The sequence below is a fragment of the Oncorhynchus kisutch genome, linkage group LG18, assembly GCF_002021735.2.
Source record: "Oncorhynchus kisutch isolate 150728-3 linkage group LG18, Okis_V2, whole genome shotgun sequence".
NCBI lineage: Eukaryota > Metazoa > Chordata > Actinopteri > Salmoniformes > Salmonidae > Oncorhynchus > Oncorhynchus kisutch.
In genome coordinates, this window is record NC_034191.2 from 34,374,074 (window position 1) to 34,393,991 (window position 19,918).

Genomic DNA, 19,918 nt, shown 5'->3' on the forward strand with positions numbered 1-19,918 from the left:
AGTCAGGGAGGAGAGAAGACTACATAGTCTGTCAGTTCAATGGCGGCCTAGGAACAGTGGGTTAACTGCCTGTTCAGGGGCAGAACGACAGATTGTACCTTGTCAGCTTGGGGGTTTGAACTTGCAACCTTCCGTTTACTAGTCCAACACTCTAACCACTAGGCTACCCTGCCGCCCCACATGGCCTGAGACCCAACTAAATCTTATCTGTATACCCATCTGTCTAATCCTGCCATGGGTTTGTAGCACAGCATAAAGCAGGTCTTGTCTGCTACGTGAACCTAAAGGACTGGAGACTCATTAACACTGCACATGAATCAGAGAAAATAACTACTCTGTCTGGCTTGACTTTCACCCACTGCAAGGCCAACAGTATGGCCATCAGCTCTTCCGTTTATACAGCCAGATGATCTGTAATATGTTTCCTGACTTCCACCCCACATTCCTGAACTACAAATGCTGACCCAGTACATCCTGTCCTTGGATCTTTTTCACAGATCCATCTGTGTAAATGGCCACAAAATCCTGTTAAACAGTGTTCAGACGTCTATTAAACAAATCAGATGGATCAACAGCCTCCCCATCTTTCTGTAATCTCTCCAGCGCTTCTAGATCAACTACTGGAGGCGGGAGTAGCCACGGTGGATTTACAGGAATAGCTACCTTTGGACCAAACTCCCTTCCATACAGTCCCATCACCTTCGCCTGGGTATTACACACTCACCCAAAGCTTGTGTTCTGTCTTCACTCATGTTCCCAGCATGCCTGTAAAATCCCTTTTGCAGGATGAGACACCCCATGTCCCTGTAGGTTGACCCAATAATTCATTGCCAGCTGCTGTCTCCTAATCTGCAATGGCATATATCCTCCATCTCCACCTGTAATGCAGCCTCTGGGAGATATCCGAAAGGCCCCACTACATATTCTGAGTCCTTGTCCTTGTCCCTGTATGGCATCTAGCCTTTCCAATGATGTCCGGGCTGCCGAACCATACACTATACTGCCATAGTCTATTACAGATCGAATCAATACAACATACATGGTCCTCAATGAGGAATGCCCAGCCCCCCACTCCTTCCCCGTCAGACAGCACATCACATTTAGCACCTTCTTACACTTTCCCACCACTCTCTCTATGTGTTCTGCCCAAGTTAGTCAAGTGTCAAAGTATACCCCAAGAAACCTGAAAGGTCCCTACCCTCTCTAAGTTTCTCCCATATAACCTCAAGCATACCTCATCTCCCACCTTCCACCTGGTAAAGAACACTGTCTGAGTTCTCTACAGAGAACCTGAATCCCCACATTAATGCCCACCACTCTACCTCATCAATTGCTTCCTGTACCTTCCTGGCTATGTATGGCACATTGCTTCCTGTACCTTCCTGGCTATGTATGGCACATTGCTTCCTGTACCTTCCTGGCTATGTATGGCACATTGCTTCCTGTACCTTCCTGGCTATGTATGGCACATTGCTTCTTGTACCTTCCTGGCTATGTATGGCACATTGCTTCCTGTACCTTCCTGGCTATGTATGGCACATTGCTTCCCCTCTTCCATAAGGCCCCATCATCTGCAAATAAAGACTTCCCAATAACCGGCTGTACCGGAGGGTAAACATCATTGATCAACAGCGGACGAATCACTCTCCCCTGTAATGTACTACTGCTTCACTTCCTGTGTGCTGCCTCCTGAAATACATTCTTATTCTTCAATGATGTTTAGCAGCGGTCGGCATCCAATAAATGTTGCATTACCGTCACCTGCTGGACTGGAGTACAACTCCCTTTTACTTTGCTTGAAAAAAAATATATATATATATTTTTTAATAAACATATACCCTACCATCTAACACTACAATCACAAAAAAAGTTATAATAAAAAATAACACCACCCTAACCCACTATTTAAATCTATTTAGTACTACCGCAGGCCAACAACCTGAAAGGGTGGGACACCACCACTTAACATACCCTGTAACTCTTCTGATGTCAAGTCTCGCACACCCAAATACCTCTCTGCTGCCACCACAACCTCAATTTTCTGCGACTTACATTCCATCTCTGCAGTACAGTTGATAACCATAAATGCTATAAAATCCAATCTTACTGAAACGTATATCACTTGTTTGCCTATCGCTCTGTACTAGTACATATCTACTACTCACAACACTCCTCTCAGGATCCCTCCCCCTTGACCCATCTTCCTCTACTTTCTTCACTGCCTCAGCATTTGACAACTTCTGCACTACTCTAACCCTGGAAATCTCAACCTGCCTCTCTGCACAGGACATTTCTGATCCTCAACCCCATGGGTACCCCTGCAATTAACACATACTACTACTTTCCCCAATGCTACACATTCCTTTGTCTCATGCCCTTCTGCATACTTCCCACACCTAGCAACCTCCCTCCTACACACTGCTGCCAAATGCCCATAATATTGACACTTGTACTTTAAGTAGTAATGAGTGACAAATTGGGATGTTTCACTACTGGTGAACACTACATATTTCCCACTCAAATCACTACATAATTATTCCTTAATGACCACTGTGTAACCCACATTCTCTATTGAATTACTACACAATGCCTACACATTACTGCTGTATGCCTACTCAATCCCGATTTAATTACTATTGCTATCTGTGTGTGCAGTGTTGTGCCACTGCTGATCACTACCGAATTGCTTCGGATCCTTTTTCATTTTCTACATACAGTGCAATTGGAAAGTATTCAGACCCCTTGACTTTTTCCAGATTTTGTTACGTTAGAGCCTTCTTCTAAGGACATGATTTGGAAAGGCACACACCTGTCTATATAAGGTCCCACAGTTTACAGTGCATGTCAGAGCAAAACAATTCCTCAGTCTTGAAGGTCCCCAAGAACAGTAGCCTCCATCACTCTTAAATGGATGAAGTTTGGAACTATCAAGACTCTTTCTAGAGCTGGCCGCCCCAGGCCAAACTGAGCTATCGAGGGAGAAGGACCTTGGTCAGGGAGGTGACCAAGAACCCGATGGTCACTCTGACTGAGCTCCAGAGTTCCTCTGTGGAGATGGGAGAACCTTCCAGAAGGACAACCATCTCTGCAGCACTCCACCAATCAGGCCGTTATTGTAGAGAGGCCAGGCGGAAGCCACTCCTCAGTAAAAGGCACAGTCCACTTGGAGTTTGTCAAAAGGCACCTAAAGGACTCTCAGACCACGAGAAACAAGATTCCCTGGTCCAAGATTAAACTATTTGGCCTGAATGCCGAGCGTCACATCTGGAGGAAACCATGCACCATCCCTACGGTGAAGCATGGTGGTGGCAGTATCATGATGTGGGAATGTTTTTCAGCGGCAGGGACTCGGAGGCTACTCAGGATCGAGGCAAAGATGAACGAAGAAAAATACAGAGAGATCCTTGATGAAAACCTGATCCAGAGCGCTCAGGACCTCAGACTGGGGTGAAGGTTCACCTTCCAACAGGACAAGGACCTTAAGCACACAGCCAAGACAATAGAATAGTGGCTTCAGGACAAGTCTCTGAATGTCCTTGAGTAGCCCAGCCAGAGCACTGACTTGAACCCGATCGAACATCTCTGGAGAGACCTGAAATAGCTGTTCAGCAACGCTTCCCATCTAGCCTGACAGAGCTTGAGAGGATCTACAGAGAAGAATGGGAGAAACTTCCCAAATACAGGTGTGCCAAACTTGTAGCATCATAGAAGACTGGAGGCATCCAGAAGACTGGAGGCTGTAATCACTGCCAAAGATGCTTCAACAAAGTACTGAGTGAAGGGTCTGAATACTTACGTAAATGTGATATGTCAGTTTGTTTTTCTTTATACATTTGCTCAATTTTCTAAAAACCAGTTTTTGCTATGTCATTATGGGCTATTGTGTGTAGATACTTCTTTGCCCCACTGTATACATGTCACGCCTTGGTCTTAGTGTTTTGTGTTTTCGTTATATATTTGGTCAGGCCAGGGTGTGACAGGGGTTTACGTGTTGTATTTCGTATTGGGGTTTGTAGTATTTGGGATCGCGGCTGATTAGGGGTGTTGTATAGGCTTGGCTGCCTGAGGCGGTTCTCAATCAGCTGTCAGGTGATTCTCGTTGCCTCTGATTGGGAACCGTATTTAGGTAGCTTGAGTTTCGCTTTGTCTTTCGTGGGTGATTGTTCCTGTCTCTGTGTTGTGTCACCAGATAGGCTGTAATAACTTTCACGTTCCGTTTGTTGTTTTTGTATTTATTTAGTTATTTCATGTATCGTCACTTTTTCCATTAAAGATATGAGTAACCACCACGCTGCATTTCGGTCCGACTCTCTTTCAACAAACGAAGAACGCCATTACAATACACCTGTTCTGAAAGGCCCCCAAGTTTGCAACCCCACTAAGTAAGGTGCACAACCAAGCAAGTGGCACCATGAAGACCAAGGAGCTCTCCAAACAGGTGAGGCAAAAGTTGTGGAGAAGTACAGATCAGGGTTGGGTTATAAAAATAAAAATAAATTAAATCCCACAGAGCACCATTAAATCCATTATTAAAAAATTGAAAGAATATGGCACCATAACAAACCTGCCAAGAGAGGGCCGCCCACCAAATCTCACAGACCAGGCAAGGAGGGTATTAGTCAGAAAGGCAACAAAGAGACCAAAGATAATCCTGAAGGAGCTGTAAAGCTCCACAGCTGTAACGGTCATTGTCTGATGAGGAAGAATCAGACCAAAGCGCAGCGTGGTAAGTGTTCATGATTTTATTAAACTGAACACTAAAACAAAATAACAACGTGAATAAACGAAACCGTCCTGTCAGGTGCAGAACACTAAACAGAAAACAACTACCCACAAAACATAGGTGGGAAAAAGCTACCTAAGTATGGTTCCCAATCAGAGACAACGATAGTCAGCTGTCCCTGATTGAGAACCATACCCGGCCAAAATAAAGAAATACAAAACATAGAAAAAAGAACATAGAATGCCCACCCCAAATCATACCCTGACCAAACCAAAATAGAGACATAAAAAGCTCTTTAAGGTCAGGGCGTGACAACAGCAGAGATTGTAGTATCTGTCCATAGGACCACTTTAAGCCGTACACTCCACAGAGCTGGGCTTTACAGAAGAGTGGCCAGAAAAAAAGGCATTGCTTAAAGAAAAAAATAAGCAAACACGTATGGTGTCTGCCAAAAGGCATGTGGGAAACTCCCCAAACATATGGAAGAAAGTTCTCTGGTTAGATGAGACTAAAATGTAGCTTTTTGGCCATCAGGGAAAATGCTATGTCTGGCGCAAACCCAGCACCTCGCATCACCCCAGAATCTCATCCCCACAGTCAAGCATGGTGGTGGCAGCATCATGCTGTGGGTATGTTTTTCATCGGCAGGAACTGGGAAACTGGTCAGAATTTAAGGAATGATGGATGGTGCTAAATACAATACAGGGAAATTCTTGAGGGAAACCTGTTTTCAGTCTTCAGGAGATTTGAGACTGGGATGGAGATTCACCTTCCAGCAGGACAATGACCCTAAGCATACTGCTAAAGCAACATTCAAGTGATTTAAGGGGAAACATTTAAATGTCTTGGAATGGCCTAGTCAAAGCCTAGACCTCAATCAATTGAAAATATGTGGTATGACATAAATATTGCTGTACCAGAACCCATCCAACTTGAAGGAGCTGGAGCAGTTTTGCCTTGAAGAATGGGCAAAAATCCCAGTAGCTAGATGTGCCAAGCTTATAGAGACATACCCCAAGAGACTTGCAGTTGTAATTGCTGCAAAAGGTGTCTCTACAAAGTATTGACTTTGGGGGTGAATAGTTAGGCACGCTCAAGTTTTTAGTTTTTTTGTCTTATTTCTTGTTTGTTCAAAATGGTAGGCATGTTGTGTAAATTCAATTATACAAACCCCCCAAACATCTATTTGAATTCCAAGTTGTAAGGCAACAAAATAGGAAAAATGCCATGGGGGTGAATACTTTCGCAAGCCACTGTACAATACATTCACAATCCCCTACTTCACCACCACCACATACAGTGCCTTGCGAAAGTATTCGGCCCCCTTGAACTTTGCGACCTTTTGCCACATTTCAGGCTTCAAACATAAAGATATAAAACTGTATTTTTTTGTGAAGAATCAACAACAAGTGGGACACAATCATGAAGTGGAAAGACATTTATTGGATATTTCAAACTTTTTTAACAAATCAAAAGCTGAAAAATTGGGCGTGCAAAATTATTCAGCCCCTTTACTTTCAGTGCAGCAAACTCGCTCCAGAAGTTCAGTGAGGATCTCTGAATGATCCAATGTTGACTTAAATGACTAATGATGATAAATACAATCCACCTGTGTGTAATCAAGTCTCCGTATAAATGCACCTGCACTGTGATAGACTCAGAGGTCCGTTAAAAGCGCAGAGAGCATCATGAAGAACAAGGAACACACAAGGCAGGTCCGAGATACTGTTGTGAAGAAGTTTAAAGCCGGATTTGGATACAAAAAGATTTCCCAAGCTTTAAACATCCCAAGGACCACTGTGCAAGCGATAATATTGAAATGGAAGGAGTATCAGACCACTGCAAATCTACCAAGACCTGGCCGTCCCTCTAAACTTTCAGCTCATACAAGGAGAAGACTGATCAGAGATGCAGCCAAGAGGCCCATGATCACTCTGGATGAACTGCAGAGATCTACAGCTGAGGTGGGAGACTCTGTCCATAGGACAACAATCAGTCGTATATTGCACAAGCCATTTCTTAAAGATATCCATAAAAAGTGTCGTTTAAAGTTTGCCACAAGCCACCTGGGAGACACAGGTGCTCTGGTCAGATGAAACCAAAATTGAACTTTTTGGCAACAATGCAAAACGTTATGTTTGGTGTAAAAGCAACACAGCTCATCACCCTGAACACACCATCCCACTGTCAAACATGGTGGTGGCAGCATCATGGTTTGGGCCTGCTTTTCTTCAGCAGGGACAGGGAAGATGGTTAAAATTGATGGGAAGATGGATGGAGCCAAATACAGGACCATTCTGGAAGAAAACCTGATGGAGTCTGCAAAAGACCTGAGACTGGGACGGAGATTTGTCTTCCAACAAGACAATGATCCAAAACATAAAGCAAAATCTACAATGGAATGGTTCAAAAATAAACATATCCAGGTGTTAGAATGGCCAAGTCAAAGTCCAGACCTGAATCCAATTGAGAATCTGTGGAAAGAACTGAAAACTGCTGTTCACAAATGCTCTCCATCCAACCTCACTGAGCTCGAGCTGTTTTGCAAGGAGGAATGGGAAAAAATGTCAGTCTCTCGATGTGCAAAACTGATAGAGACATACCCCAAGCGACTTACAGCTGTAATCGCAGCAAAAGGTGGCGCTACAAAGTATTAACTTAAGGGGGCTGAATAATTTTGCACGCCCAACTTTTCAGTTTTTGATTTGTTAAAAAAGTTTGAAATATCCAATAAATGTCGTTCCACTTCATGATTGTGTCCCACTTGTTGTTGATTCTTCACAAAAAAATACAGTTTTATATCTTTATGTTTGAAGCCTGAAATGTGGCAAAAGGTCGCAAAGTTCAAGGGGGCCGAATACTTTCGCAAGGCACTGTATCTACAGTACAAAATCCATGTATACGTGTGTATATTGCGTATGTTATCGTGTGTGTGTATGTATGTATGTGTCTGTGCCTATGTTTGTGTTGCTTCACAGTCCCGCTGTTCCATAAGGTGTTTTTTAATCTGTTTTTTAAATCTGATTTTACTGCTTGCATGAGTTACTTGATGTGGAATAGAGTTCCAAGTAGTCATGGCTCTATGTAGTACTGTGCACCTTCCATTGTCTGTTCTGGACTTGGGGACTGTGAAGAGACCTCTTGTGGCATGTCTTGTGGGGCAGTCATGGGTGTCCGAGCTGTGCGCCAGTAGTGCAAACAGACAGCTCGGGGTATTCAACATGTCTCAACACCTCTCATGAATACAAGCAGTGATGAAGTCAATCTCTCCTCCACTTTGAGCCAGGAGAGATTGACATGCATATTATTAATATTAGCTCTCTGTGTACATCCAGGGGCCAGCCGTGCTGCCCTGTTCTGAACCAATTGCCATTTTCCTAAGTCCTTTTTTGTGCCACCTGACCACACGACTGAACAGTAGTCCAGGTACGAGAGAACTAGGGCTTGTAGGACCTGCATTGTTGACAGCGCTGTCAAGAAGATAGAGCATTGCCTCATCATGGACATACTTCTCTCCATCATAGCTACTATTGTATCAATATGTTTTGACCATGACAGTTTACAATCCAGGGTAATTCCAAGCAGTTTAGTCATCTCAATTTGCTCAATTTCCACATGATTTATTACAAGATTTAGTTGAGGTTTAAGGTTTAGTGAATGATTTGTCCCCTATTGTATTGTCCCATTTGTATACAAGCACATACTTATTAGCTAGCATGACGAAAACAGAGGCTACATAGCTACATTTCAATGGAGCTAAAAAAACAGCTAGGCTTATACTTTACATTTACATTTCTATTAAAACCGATAACGGCTAAGACCATTTTGGCCAACAATCTTTTTGATGTAGCAAAAAGTGATATAAACAGCTAAATAACAGCATAAAAAGTGTTCATAAAACACAAAGGATAGTTAAACATACAGCACAAGGGCTATGAAAGACTGCATGGTGAAGGATGGAAGATGATTACATACGGGATTGTCAAATGTTATCAAGGTAACAACAACCAACTACTGAGCACAGAAATCCACGAACTGCAAAACTTTCAAATGAAATAAAAATACAATTATACCTGCACACTGAATCCCTGGTGAAGTGAAAATAAAAATAAAATAATTGCATATTATGCAAGCTTTATGCAACATATTTTTGAGTGAGAACCCAATACACCTCTTTGTTTGGGTCATTTTTCTCTGCCACACACATTTTAACTTGCTGCTCGCCACCCGTGTTGCCGCCAGAGTTTAAGATTTTTCATAAACTGTAGGGGGCTTCGCCAGGTTTTGCAGCTCCCTGCGTGTAAGGCCCTTAACACATAGTCCAACTGGGACTTGAACACGGATCTCTGTCAGTCTAACACCTTAACCGTAACACCAAGAGGTCCAAACCCGTTGACAAGGTTGCTTTGTAGTCTACTAGGCCACTAGTAACACTAGTTTTCTTAGCCTATCATATTATGTAGCCAACCCACTGGGCACACACGTCAATTCAACGTCTATTTCACATTGGTTCAATGTAATTTCATTGAAATGACGTGGAAACAACATTGATTCAACCAGTGTGCCCAGCGGGAAGCCTACTGGCATCGAGTTGAATTGCCCTAAGAATGCATGAGCAGAATCCATGAGCTGTGCCCCAAAAGATTTTGTTTGGAAATGACAATGGGAAAAAAAATATGAATTTGATTTCTCATGTATCCAAAGAAATTAGCTATAATTTCTGCAGGCACAGCTGCAGGTTCATCTCTAAATATTTTATTGTTATACTGTAGTCAAGAGTCTGCACACACTGTTCTGGACCATTCTACTGGATGATACTGGAGATAGCCTCTGAATTATTTTGTTTGGATGAAGATCATGCTGTCAAAAAGCTCCTTTCATATAGGCTACGGTACCTCTGAAAGCTAGCTGATCAACTATTTGCATGTAATACAATAAGCCCATAAATGCTAGCCAGAAGAACACAAATGATGGACGAAGGATAATTTAAAACACACTTTCATTGTCTGATGTGTATGTCCATCTAATAGGAAGATTGAACAATGTGTATAGTAGTGTGCACATATTTGTATTTTTTTTATTAAACCAGAAGACTGCAGTGGAAGGAGAAGCAGACCCGTTGTAGGTCAAACATAGCTAAAGTGGGTCTTTAACTTTCCAAAACGGGTCACAAAAGAGACAACTCAATGTTTACTGCATATAGTAAAATGTGATGTATTTGACCATTTTATTGTAGACATAAATCTCAAAGACAGCAGCATTTGAAAATGTTATAATTTCAGGTCCAAGGTAAAAACGTAAAAATAAATAGCTTTAAAAGGAAGCTACAATAATAATAATATAGTATGGTCCTTCACTGAAGGTATATCATATTTAGCCTTTTTTTGTTTTATGACATACAAACTGGAATGAGAAATCAAACATATACAGACATCTGACAAACAACAGAGCATTCTTCCCATTATGAATAATATATATTTTTTAAATCAACTATGAAATTATTACAAACAAAGGACTTGTTCTTTATGCAAATTATTTTTGATGCACCATAATATACAATTTCACACATGTGTTTATATTGAATTTGGTTGTACTTACAATTCCTTTAAAAACACTACATAAAAAGTACAAAACAGAGAAAAAAAATCCCTGTTACACTGATTTGCCTCAGATCAGATTCCTGACCATGGTCTGCTAAACTACATTTTACACAAAGAGTGTGTACACTCATTTTAGGAACACTAAAATGTCTGTTTCATTCTTACTACTAATTAATGCTGGTTGCTTTTTTGTTACAAAGTATATTATTTGATTTCATGTCTGTCAATGTCTAATCTCGAAAACCCGAAACTAAAATGTTGCTTAATTGCATCAGATTGTTACGTTGTCTGCCCACCAGAGATTAGTCAATGGCAGACCTAATCACCTGTACCATTTGAATGATTATGGGTGAACTTACATTTTCATCTTTAAGCATATCAGTTCCACAAATCATTAATCAACAATAAGATAGCAGATAGATTCTTTGACACATTTTTTTACAGGCAGTTAACACAATCTCACATTTAGAAAAATACTTATTTTTCCCAAGGAAATTAAACAAAAGAGCAAACCACAAGCAAGGTATTTTACAAAGTTTTCCATCTTGTCCACCGAATCAAATGTTTTACACAAACCCTTTTTACTCAAAAATAATACGCACTGTAAGTCATTGTCTTGCAATGATAATGTCACATGTTATGGTAGGAATAGTATGCCTTTAGACTAACTTTATTAGCCCAGTTCATTTATTGGCTCTGAGTCTCTGACTGTATAGTTCTGGGTTATATGCTGGAAAATTGAGGTATATTTAACAGCAATGGTGTTTGTCAGTAGGTTTTATGCCAAGTAATTGCTTTTAGGAGAGAATAATATTTTGCACACAGTACCTTTGTCTATTTTAACAAAACAACACATGTACATCCTGAGGTAGCTAGATCTCTATTGGTTCAAACTTCTCTAGTGGTTGTCCTATTGTCCTATGTCCTATGACTCGTCTGGGTTAGTTAGTGCACTCTTAATTTCCAAACTAGGGTTTCCCTGCTTTTCTCTAAAGCATGGTCGGGTCGGTTAAGAATCCACTACACTACCCCTCCCAAAGTTTTGTCTGTCTTCATGTCTCCTCGCTAGCACTCTTGGTAAACACACTCTCCCGACACTGGCGCAGGTTGCTTGTTAGCGTCACACTTCTCCGACTCAACAGTCTTGCCGGTGTAGTCTATACAGACAACACTGCGTCGGCGTTCCCCCTGGCCACAAGTTCGTGAACAGGATGACCAAGGCCCCATTTGCCAGATGGGGCACGGCAGATCAGCACAGGGTCTGATATCTGTGGGTTTCAGGTCCTTATCGCAGGTATTGGAATGGAAACCAGCGTTGTCTCTGCATTCAACGTTCCTTCGGGACCACCCGGAGCTGCAACTCTTGGAGCACTCTGACCATTTTCCCAAATGCCACTGGGGCACACCGAAAGCCTGGATCATATGCAACGAAGCCTTTTTCTCTTTGGATTTAGTGAAAGACACATCTTTGGGGATAAAGAATGTGTATTTGACCTTGGGTGGAAATGCCTCCCCAGCAGTGGCCAGCAACTGGATGGTGATGGCCTCCCTCAGTTGTCTGAAACTCTGGATTCTCTCCAAGGTGGTGGACGAGCCACTGTACTTCAGCACAGCCCCGAGAACAGGGATATCCTGCTCCACCGTGGACACAGAGAAGTTACCATTCAGTATGTAGCCACCGCTCTCTCGCTTGACCGCCAGGTAGTTTCCATCGTGTGTGATGTTTCTATGGCTACGCTGTTTGATGTCAATATTGGTAGCCCCGACAGGAATGGTCACAATGTCGCTGTATCCGGAACTGAAAGAAAGAAGCTAAATGTCTCATTACAGCTGTAGTCACATCAGCAGCACAAAAGACAATCAACCAATAATGCTTTCTAAATATGACTGTTATTTATTCTGGCTCATTATAAGACGATAATGGCTAAGACATTAGGGTCATAAATGATTGTTACCATAATTGCAATTGGAATATTTAGGTGTACTCACGTGGCTTTGTTGTATGAACCAGTGATCTTCCTGCAACTGAGGCCATCCCCACCACACAAGCCACACTTGTCAAGCCTCTTGTTTGAGCCGATCTCTTGGTCACAGCCCGCCTTGACACATTGGCCTTGTACACAGAGAGACGTAGTGTCAGGACCACATGTCGTGCCGTCGATAACCTATGGACCACAAATGCAAACTTAAGGTCTCAATTGACTTAACACTGTGATTCACCAAACAGTGAAGGCAAGCTGTAAAATATTTATTTACAGTGGCCAACATTCTACAGATGATTTTTAGTGAACGTACCTTGGCTTCAAAGACTTTGAATTCACTGCTGCCTTTGGCCCGGCAGAAGAGTTTACATCTGTCCCGGGGCGACACACCAGCGTACTTTGGAATCCATTGCTTCATGTTCCCAAGAATGTCCAGATAGTTGAAGCTGTTGTACTTCTCACACTGCTCCTCTCTAAAACTCTTCCCTAAGGTTGGAGAAATGACAAAGGGGGAAAAATTATCCATCAAACTAATATCAAAGCAGAGACATTTATTGAAAAATCTAGGTGAAAAACACCACTATAGCTCACCACTATATAAATGAAAGGAAATTCTGTAGTGCAAGTGCCTAGACAAAATATGGCTCACCATTTTCCTCACACGTCTGGGGGTTGCAGGATTGGTACTGGACTCTCTGGCCCTCACAGTACTTGCCGCCTTTCTGGGGCACGGGATCTGTGCACTCCCTGTAGGAGAACTCCACACCCCCTCCACATGTCCTGGAGCACTGTTGCCATGGTCCCCAAGCACCCCAGCCGCCATCCACAACCACCTGTGGTAAAGCCAAAACGAAACAGAGTGAGTACTGAGTGCCATGATAACATCAGCCGTCCAACTCAACCACAGTCTAGGCTGAGGCGTCTCTTGGCATGCCATGACTTGGGTAAATCTGTCCGTCAGTGTGGCACGCTTCTGCTGTCTCCCACATTCCTGTTCTATGTGTCACCACTTGCAGAACCCGTGGCGCACTTGGCAAGACTAAAGTGTGTGTGTGTGTGTGTGTGTGTGTGTGTGTGTGTGTGTGTGTGTGTGTGTGTGTGTGTGTGTGTGTGTGTGTGTGTTTTCACAAGCTCTTACTAGTGGGTGAGCAAAAAGTATATTAACTGTGAGCATGTCAATTTATAAATCAAGTTTATTGACACATGCTACAGAGCTTGTACTCTCAGAAGTATGGTCTTCCTTACAAAGCAGGAAGGAAATACTCTGTCACAGAGAAATTAATCCACATATAGTAACTAACAAGGCATTCTGAGACAGAGTTTGTCAAAATGCAATACTACAAGACCAAATATAGATATTTTTTTCTCCCCTTTTCTGAGAAAAACTAGGGCTTACCTTTGGCTGCATGACCTCGTGGGCTGCCATGCATGCACCGTGCAGACAGCTCCTGTTGGTGGCGCACGTGGTGCCATCCGCCCAGTGAAGGCTGCCATTATTGGTGGTGCAGTGGGGCTTGCCCTCCTCCCTGCACCACAGCTGGCTGCAGACATCACTGTCAGAGGTGTTGGGGCAGTGCACAAACTCCTCCCCAAACATCTGCTGACACTGGCGGTCGAGGCTGTATGTGGTGCCTGGGAGTTCACTGGGTAACGGTAAGATGCTCTCCGGTGGATCCAAGAGGCAGTCGCCTGTGATTGAACACACGAGAGTTCTGTTTATTTTTATTTTTAAATCAACAGGTTGTATAATGTGGAGACTTGACAGTGACAGAAGCTGACTTTGTTGGAGTCTTCACACAATCACATTTTGGACAGTTGGTGAAGCTTCTCAGACCCATGATCTCTTATTTGGATAGATATTCAATGAGCTTTAGTGTGATGTTGTTCTTGACCCGGTGATCAGACCACTTTCTTAGCCACATACACTCTCTTTGGAATCACTGACTAACTGATAAAGAACATATTATTTGCTCACACCAGCTGTTACTTTTGGCTTGTGAGAACCGGAACCTTCTCTGTATGTATGACTCAGAGGAACGGAAGGTCTTGATTAAATGTTACAAAATAATATGAATCTCTTCAAATAACAAACAGTGCCATTCACGCCCGATTTCAGATATAAGTAGTAACCACAAACAATTTGTCAGCCAATCTCTAAATTCCTTAGGATGTCTCCAATTTATCTCCATTTTGAGATTTATTAGTGCATATTTTAGTGACTCTTTTGCATATAAGCAAACCTGCGGTGAGAATTAACATTGTGAACACGTGTGAAGCCTGCAGGTATAATGCTTTGTAACTTGTTATAAGCATTATGAGCCTTTGGAATGGCTTACAATAAGTAACTTCTATTGTCGTTGTCAGAGGCGGGTAGATGTTATCAAAGAAAATACAAAAGTGAAAACTGGGCCCTAATTTTTATTTTACCAGGCAAGTCAGTTAAGAACAAATTCTTATTTTCAATGACAGCCTAGGTACAGTGGGTTAACTGCCTTTTCAGGGGCAGAACGACAGATTTGTACCTTGTCAACTCAGGGGTTTGAACTCGCAACCTTCCGGTTACTAGTCACACACTCTAACCACTAGGATACCCTGCCGCCCCATTACAGAGTGGTTTGAACTAGAAGGCTCTAGTAAAAACAGACCTAGAAGGCTTTTGTAAAAATGGATCTACCAGCAACTGCTGAGTTTTAAAAACAATGTATGTGATTTCATTCAGGTCCAGCCTACTGACCTCAACACACAGTGTTCATATGTTGTGATATACATGCAGTAGAATTTAAAATTTAAATTGAAAAAAAAAGTATAATAGTTGTAAAAAAAAAAAACTGATATCAAATCATTTAAAAGCTTTTAATAACAATAAACACTTTCCTCATAGAAAGTGCTACCAAATATGTTTCCTTTGTTTCCTTGTCAGTGTTGTTTATCAGCATGACATACCGTGTCCGTTGTCAAAGAACTCTGTGATGTAGAGAGCGCTGCAAGGGGACCAGGGGAAAGTTTTGTTGAGGTGAATGAACAGAGGGGCCATCATGTGATGGCCGCCCAGATTCCCAAACATCCTCTCGCAATTCTTGGAGTCGTCGTGTGGCATACTCAGCACGTGGCCTAAAGCAGAACAATACCATTCAAATTAAATTAATACTATTTAAGGTATGCTATGGAAGTAAAGTTTCTAATAGTTTACATCTACTTTAGGTTTGGGGGTCGACTGTATGGGTCACATCAATTTCGTATCTCATTAAACCACACAATTATTAGTTGTTGGCTAACCCACTTTTGCATAAGCTTTCGGCTCATGGGTGTGCCCCTTTCTGTACAAATGAAGTTATTTGTGGACAATATTTCTGTACATTTAGCAGACCCTTTTCGGCAAGAGGCAAAATGTATGTAGACCTATAGTAGCTTTATATATGGTCAATATAGAAGTTTGAGAAAGTTCAAATTGTTTCATGCACAAGTCATACCAAGTTCATGGGCAGCAGTGAAGGCTGCTTGAAGTCCATTGTCCTCAATGACAGAGCAACTCCTTTTTGGATCGCACGCAGTTCCCACATCAGCAACCCCTAGGGTGTCACAACTGTGATGTCCACAAATATCCTGGAAGACAGACAGCAGCGGTTTCAAACAGTGAATCTTTAGACAGCATTTCTATTTGTCCCTGGTTGTTTTTTTCTCTCTGGCTAATGCCCAAAAAAACGTGTTTGTCAATGTTTCCATCATAAAATGAAGCAAATAAATATTCCTGGCAGACAGAAGCAGATCTATGATGTGGGGAAATTAATGGTGTGGTATTAGATATATATTTCAACGACATGCCTCAACATTTTCCCTTCACATGTCAGGCTCACTCTCTGCGACTGAGATAAATGTTTCCTGGGGCCTATGACCCAAACCACAAGACATAACCATACATGATTCGAAGGACATCTGGACTCAGAGTGACATGCTGAATTCAACTCAGCACGTGTACACCTTGTTTTGCAGAAGCATAGCTCACTGGAGACCGCGTGTGCAAACTACTTCCAATTTAAGTCTCAAGTTTTGGGGTTTCTCTTAATGGCGAGGCATGTGGCACACATTCTTTGGCAGGTCAAATTCAGGGCAGCAACATTACACCCATACTCTGGCCATTTTAAGGGATGTCATCATCACCCAAGGCTGATTTGTGGCAATTCTAAAAATACCTCATAGGAGACCATTCAGCCCTATACTGTATGTTTAGAAAGCTCATCCAATCTGATTCAGCCAATTGTATTTCATTAGAGGATACATAATCAAATATATCACTGTTTGCTTACATTATTTCATTAACTCTCCAAACCATATGGTAACATCATTAAGGAATAAGGGGTTAGGGAGATCCTGTGACATTGATGTGTGACAGTATACATATGGGGCAGGCAGTGCTCACCTCTCGGGTGAAAAGTAGAGCAGTGTCGTAGTGCTCAGGATGCCTCTGGCTGGCCGGGTTGAACTGTTGTTGCCAGGCACAGAAATTGCGCAGAGCGACTCCCCCGTTATTGGAGACTGACGGTCCAACCTCCTCGTCTTCCACCACCACCATCTTCACCACCACCATGTGGACAGAGTTCTTGATACTGGGATGTTTGTAAAGCTGGGCAGCCATTGAGACCAAGGTCAGGATATAGTGCTGGAGCAAGTGAGGACAACCGGCATTAGGGAGGCTTACAAGGCAACACTGCTGGTGATGATTTAGGCTAAAACTGGAGGGGAAAAACTAAGTGAGTGAAATAACGAAGTAAACACACGTTTTTCCCCCGTTTAAAAAAAATTAGGAAGTATCTTTAAAAATGTCTAATGCTCATGCTCTTTATCACTTGCATGACCCCAACATTGTTTAATGGTGATGATTTAGAAGCTAAGTCATAATGAATGCGGAACGAAATTACTGCCAAAGCATAATTTTCCTGCCTGACCTTATCAGAGGTTTCCCAGTCCCATCATTACTCTCTACGCACTCTTCCTTTTAAAATGATCTCATTACTTCAACTTAGTTACCGCTATGCATATCAGCTAATCAGCAAGTGTGGAGAGCCTAGTCTTGCATGACAGAGCAGATCAAAACATCTTGGCTGTGGGTGTTTTCGCATTGGGGGTTGGATTAAATGCAATAAAATAAATTAGTCAACATAGCGCTATATTAATCGAATATATCCTACCTTTATCTCATCTCCATAGAAATGTGTCATGGACGAGTCTGCAACCACCAGCGTCTCAATAAATCGTGGTGCTGATACAAAGCGTTTCCCTCGTAATTGTCTCTCAGGATCTTTTTCATCGTGAATAAAACTGTCCATGTCAGCTTTTACACGACTCTCCTCACTCAGTTGATCAAATACAGTTTGAGTGTCATGTGGTGCTTCTGTGGGTGTCGTCCTTCTGATAAAATGTAACTGTTCAGTGGACCTCTCCCTTCTCCCTGAGCCGAGCACTTTGGGCTCAATTAAATACTCATCCCCGTCTGTAACAAACGATCCAAGGATGCCATAACAGAGACTGACCGCAACAACAGAATCTTGATTGGAGTCCACAGTCCCCGAGTAAAAACAGCTTCTCAAATGTCTTTCCATCTCTTCAGTCTTGTTTATCAAGTTGTGAAAGTCCGTTTCAGTCTCAGAAGTTTGTCTGCCATGGGCACCTGAGGCGCTGCGTAAAGTGTGGAGATCGTTTGCTTTGATGCGTTGAATTGTCAGTGTAGTAGATAAGAAACTGTTATCCGGACTTAAATTCAAAGTGAAATCTCGGCCAAAGGCACTGAGTCTAAATCTCGGCTGTTCTTCACTTCGTTTCCAAAAACGACCACTGCTTCTTCCATTTAACCTGACAGGTACAATTTCCTCGGAATCAAACAATTTAGAAAGTGATTTGTCGATTACGCACAGGACTAGTAAAACGAAACACCTATTTGAACACATATTCTGCAATGGAAATTGCACAAAAATTTTTAAAAACAAAAACAACTTTTCAACCAAAATTCCGGACCAAGCCCATACGCAGCTGTACTCGTCAATATATAGTGTCTGTAGTCGGTAGAAAAACTCGAGTCACTAAACAATTTTTAGTCTTAGGGACCTCACAACTAAAATATTTTGTTCATCAGTATAATGTGACAAAAACCCACTGCTGTATAGTCAGTCTGTGTCGAGAATGTTTGATATTTTTAGTTTAATTGTGTGATCTTCATGCTATTATAGCGGAGCTAAAATACTGTTCTACCACTCGGCAGCACCACTGAAGACTAGGAGTAGCGGAGGTATTTATACTTTCTTGTATACCACTCGTTGCCTCAAATTCTCCTCCCACTCGTACCTCATGAGAAACTCATGGATAAAACGGATCCAATGGGAAGTAAGCGACACTCCCCCCTTCTGAAATAGCTGCAGTTTGACAACCCTGCAACTAACATGAACTCTTCATAGGCCTACAGCACAGGACGCTGCAACATGGATACCCATATTATAATTTAAGGGCTCGGTCAGTTATTTTAAACTTTGAGTGACTGCCCCCCCAAGCGACTCCCATAAGTAGGCTATAGCATACCCACCACGGCCATGGTCTTCATCAGTCGAATAAATCAATGATAAAGAGATGTCATGGAATACATTAGAGAATTGTGTAAAAGAGATAAGACTCTTATCTTGCGCATCACTGGTCATTCCCGCGCGTAAAGGGAATCTCATTATTTTGTAATCCAATACTACCACCTTGTGGTTGAAAAGCTTCCATAGAACCTTATCTAAACTTTTTTTGTTTTACCTTCATTAAACTAGGCAAGTCAGTTAAGAACAAATTCTTATTTTCAATTACGGCCTAGGAACAGTGGGGTAATTGCCTTGTTCAGTGGAAGAACGACATATTTTTACCTTGTCAGCTCGCGGTTCCGATCTTGCAACTTTTCCTTTACTAGTCCAACGCTCTAACCACTATGCTACCCTTACCTAAACTAACCTACTTTTTATAAAGCGCTAACACGTGTCCCTTTTGCCCTTCATCATAAGAGAGCAAACAATGTAATATAATGTAACCAATGAACGCTGATATTACTTTGGGCTCTTATTAGCTTCGAAGTGGCATTGGCAAAAGGACACATGTTAGCGCTATATAAAGGTAAGGTTCTGAGTAAACATTTCAACCACAAGGTGGTAGTATTGGACCACAAAATAATTAGATGCCCTTTACGCGCGGGAATTACCAGAGATGCGCACTCTACTGCAGGCGCAACAGGTGTAGTTCTTTTTTAAACTATAGCCTAGAGCAGGCTAGACATTGTTGGAAATATTATTAGGCTATTTCTCAATATTTCTTGGGTGTATTTGCATTACGCATGGAGTTTGAACTGTTAGGTCATTAAGCCTAGTTACCTTGTACGATAATTAGTTTGTATAAGATTATAGTTTAATCAATCGATTAGTTATGCCGGATTAAGTCATATTAGTTTCACCTGAATCTATAGCTCACACTGTACAATTGGCACTGTACCAAAAGTGTTACTTTAGTAGGCTACTTTGTGGTTGGCGATGAGTGTTCAACCCATTGCGTCAAAGACGCACTTTTGGTTCCGATAGTGGGAGGAGACAGTTCAGCTT

General features: G+C 42.1%; 1 protein-coding gene across 1 annotated transcript; it reads right to left on the minus strand.

The window, feature by feature from the left end:
* Positions 1-9,926: 9,926 nt before the first annotated feature.
* LOC109909043 (A disintegrin and metalloproteinase with thrombospondin motifs 8-like) lies at positions 9,927-18,548 on the minus strand. The gene is made up of 9 exons (XM_020507930.2): positions 17,492-18,548; positions 16,723-16,962; positions 15,776-15,908; positions 15,249-15,416; positions 13,702-13,994; positions 12,955-13,138; positions 12,619-12,791; positions 12,313-12,488; positions 9,927-12,121 (listed from the first exon to the last, which is right to left on the minus strand). Exons 1-9 carry the CDS (start codon positions 18,245-18,247, stop codon positions 11,389-11,391), a joined length of 2,856 nt encoding a protein of 951 aa, XP_020363519.1. The 5' UTR covers positions 18,248-18,548; the 3' UTR covers positions 9,927-11,388.
* Positions 18,549-19,918: the final 1,370 nt, after the last annotated feature.